Source organism: Dipodomys ordii, unplaced genomic scaffold (genome assembly GCF_000151885.1).
Source record: "Dipodomys ordii isolate 6190 unplaced genomic scaffold, Dord_2.0 Scaffold164, whole genome shotgun sequence".
Classification (NCBI taxonomy): Eukaryota; Metazoa; Chordata; class Mammalia; order Rodentia; family Heteromyidae; genus Dipodomys; species Dipodomys ordii.
The window spans coordinates 2,638,935-2,642,040 of record NW_012267380.1 but is presented as its reverse complement, the minus strand read 5'-3'; the positions used below and the strand labels follow the sequence as shown (position 1 = coordinate 2,642,040).

The 3,106-nt window shown below is 46.1% G+C and overlaps 1 protein-coding gene across 1 annotated transcript in view; it reads right to left on the bottom strand.

Moving 5' to 3' along the window:
• Positions 1–852: 852 nt before the first annotated feature.
• Sbds (Shwachman-Bodian-Diamond syndrome) overlaps positions 853–3,106 on the bottom strand; it is a 6,889-nt gene continuing 4,635 nt past the window's right edge. Inside the window, exons 4-5 of the mRNA XM_013033211.1 lie at positions 2,176–2,340; positions 853–1,527 (exon numbers count right to left, since the gene is read on the bottom strand). Coding sequence (XP_012888665.1) covers positions 1,399–1,527; positions 2,176–2,340 — 294 coding nt within the window. The 3' untranslated portion in view covers positions 853–1,398. The remainder of the gene's footprint in view (positions 1,528–2,175; positions 2,341–3,106) is intronic.

Below are 3,106 nucleotides of genomic sequence, written 5' to 3'. Positions count from 1 at the left end.
ACATTGAAGTATATTAATCTACCGTTTCTACCGCTGTAACAAGCTACTCCACGTGACAGCCTAAAATCAGTCTTATGACCCTGTCATCTTGATGTCAGGGCTATTTTGGCTGGGTTCTTTTCCTCTCTGGAGGCTCTTAGTATAATCCACTTCTGCCCCCATTCAGGTTGTTGGCAGAATTTAGTTCCTTTTATGCCCCATTTCTGCTGGCTGTCAGCCGAGGGCCCTCAAGGATGCCTGCATTCCTTGGCTGTGTCTTTACCATCAGAAATGGTGGCTTGAGTATCATCTTTAGATCCTCACTGGCAAACTGTGGTGTAGAGAGTCTGCTTAGCATACTGGGTTCAATCTACTAGTGAAACCGAAACAATGTAATCATCAGAACATGAATTCACTTTCAGTGTTCATTTTCATGTTCTTTAAACTCTGCCACAGAAATTTTGGCTTTATAATTTCAGTTGGAGCTATTTACATATAAACAGGACACTTCTAAGTACTGCATTTGAGTGCATTTACGTTTTTTCAATCAGGAGCTATTTAAAATTCAGCTAGTAAAAACCTCCACAAAAGTGTACACTTAGATGCTTATTTTCGGGGCATTTGTAGTTATATTCTAGAATGCATCACTTGAAGACAGTCAGGATTTAAAATACTTGAACCATATCCATTTAGGTGGGTAAATACTAAAATATTAGGTTATGTCCCAAGCAATATTAAGTTTATCAGGCAGCCATATTCCAAGTGCTAACTTAATCCCCACAGCAGCCTGTCCCCCCTTCCTCCACCACCCCTACCCACCAGTGACTGAGACAAGAAAGCAGCTAGGAAGCAGTCTAGAAACACATGCCAAAGTTTGGAAAAAATAACAGTAGTTTTATTGATTGCATATAATTTTAGCTGTATTAATATATATTATAAACTTTTAACAATTAGAAGTAATGACTTGGGTCTTGCACTGTCACCCAGCTTCACAGAGCTGTGGCAGGCATCTGCGCAGTGCCCAGGTCCACAGATGCGGCTTTGCAGCCAGTGTTGCTCTGACACAGCACCACCTTGCAACTTACATTCTAGAACCATCCTGAGGGTACCTTTATGTCCCCATCATCTTACTCATACAGCACACACTGTCTCAAATGACTGTCGCTTTGGAAATCAATGAGGACATGAGATGGCCACAAGATGCTACTCTGGACTTCGTATTTTTGAATCTTCATTTTTGCCTAAAATCCCAATGTACAAGTGAAATGAAAGCATACCATGGCATCGTACTTATGAAAAGGTTAACAAGACAGAAATGTCAGTTTGAGCAGGCCTTGGGCAGCTCATGAAAATCCAGTGGTGGCATTGGGTACGAAAGCACTGTGTTATGTCCAGCCCAGAGCTGACCAGACTGGTGCGTCACTCCAACTTCTCATCTCCTTCTTCCACGTCCTTCAAGCTCAGCACCTCCAAGGAGCCTTTGCCCTTTGTCTCCTTTTTGATCAGCTCGTCGATCTCACGGAAGCAGCCTGGGTCAATCAGACATACCTGGAAGGGTATTGAAGAAAGATGCATAGGAGACACTTGGCCCTGACTGGTGACAGGAACAATGCCAGCCCCTTGATGCGTACTGACCTGTTTCAAGGCCCCTCCCAGTGAACTGGCACTGGTTAATGCGCTTCCTTCAAGTGGGCTATGATGAATGAGGTGGCCAGCACTGTTTTGTTACTAGTAATCTAACTAGATGTCCAGGGCTGCAATACAGCCCTCCTCCCACCAACCTACTTATTCTCCACAACTGCTTTCAAAGTTATGGCAGCACTAGGGATTGAACTCAGGGCTTTATCCTTGCTAGGCTAGGCAGGCCTTCTTTTCACTGGAGCCCTGTCTGTCCCACCTGGTTCCTCCCCCCCCCCCCCCCGCCTGCTTCCTTTGTATTTATTTTTCTATTTTGGATAGGGTCTCATATTTTTGTTCAGGGCCAGCTGGGGGAAGGTCTGATCACTGGGCAGGCCTCTGTAGGGGTAATGCCCTATCTGTTTCCTGCCCTCCATGAAGTGAGGGATCACCTTCCCTTCACTTAATAATGCCATGATTTTTTTTTGCCAAACACAGGGAGCTAAGCAACCATGGCTTAAACCCAGAGCCAAAAAGAATCTCGGTCCCATTGTGGTAGGTAGTGTGATTCAGTCTTACAATTTCCAGCTGCTGGCTGTAGTCCTCACTCTCCACGACCTGCATCAGTGGCTTCAGCTTCTCTTTCAGCTTCTTTCCTTCATTCACTGGCAGGATGAACCGAAGTCTCATGTGAGCACGCTCTATCTTCATCTTCTCCTTCAACTGCCTTATCACTTCCAGTGCCTGGCAAGACAGAGAGGATGTCTGTCGGTGTGCATGCTGGACTGCCTCACATGATACTCAAACACCCAGAAGTTTCCCCCATCAGGTACACTAAACAGTGGTTTCTTGGCCACAACACAAAGAATGAAACAGCCATGCAGCTGACCACACATATTAAATACTGATGGAACGAAAACGTCTGCTCCAGGACACCATCAAGGGCTGGGGTAGGCTGAGAAATGGAGTGCCTTCCTAACATGCCTAGGTCCTGGGGTCCATCCATCTCAGCACTGCAAACAAACAAGCACTATAAAATGAAAGAAAGCAGAAGCAAAATCATCAACCCTCAGGATAAGCAGCAGTACTGGCAAGCATGTATTTGTAAGGGAGTAGCTTCCATAGTCCACAAAGAACTCGTACGACCTGACAATATAAAGACAAAAGAGTAGGGGAGGGACCTGGACAGCACTATTGCCTAGAACAGAGGCAAAGCACCAATAAGCACATGAAAACATGATGGGTCATGTCAGCACAGAAATGGAAACCATGAGGGGCTGGGAAGGTGGCTCAGTGGTAGAGCGCTTGCCTTGCATGCCTAAGGCCCTGGGTTCGATTCCTCAGCACCACATAAGCAGGGAAAAAAAAGCCAGAAGTGGTTGCTGTGGCTCAAGTAGTAGAGCGCTAGCCTTGAGCTGAAGAGCTGAGGGACAGAGCCCAGGCCCAGAGTTTAGGCCCCACGACCAGATTCCCCCCCCTCCCCCCACACCAAAAATGTAAAGCTCATTTT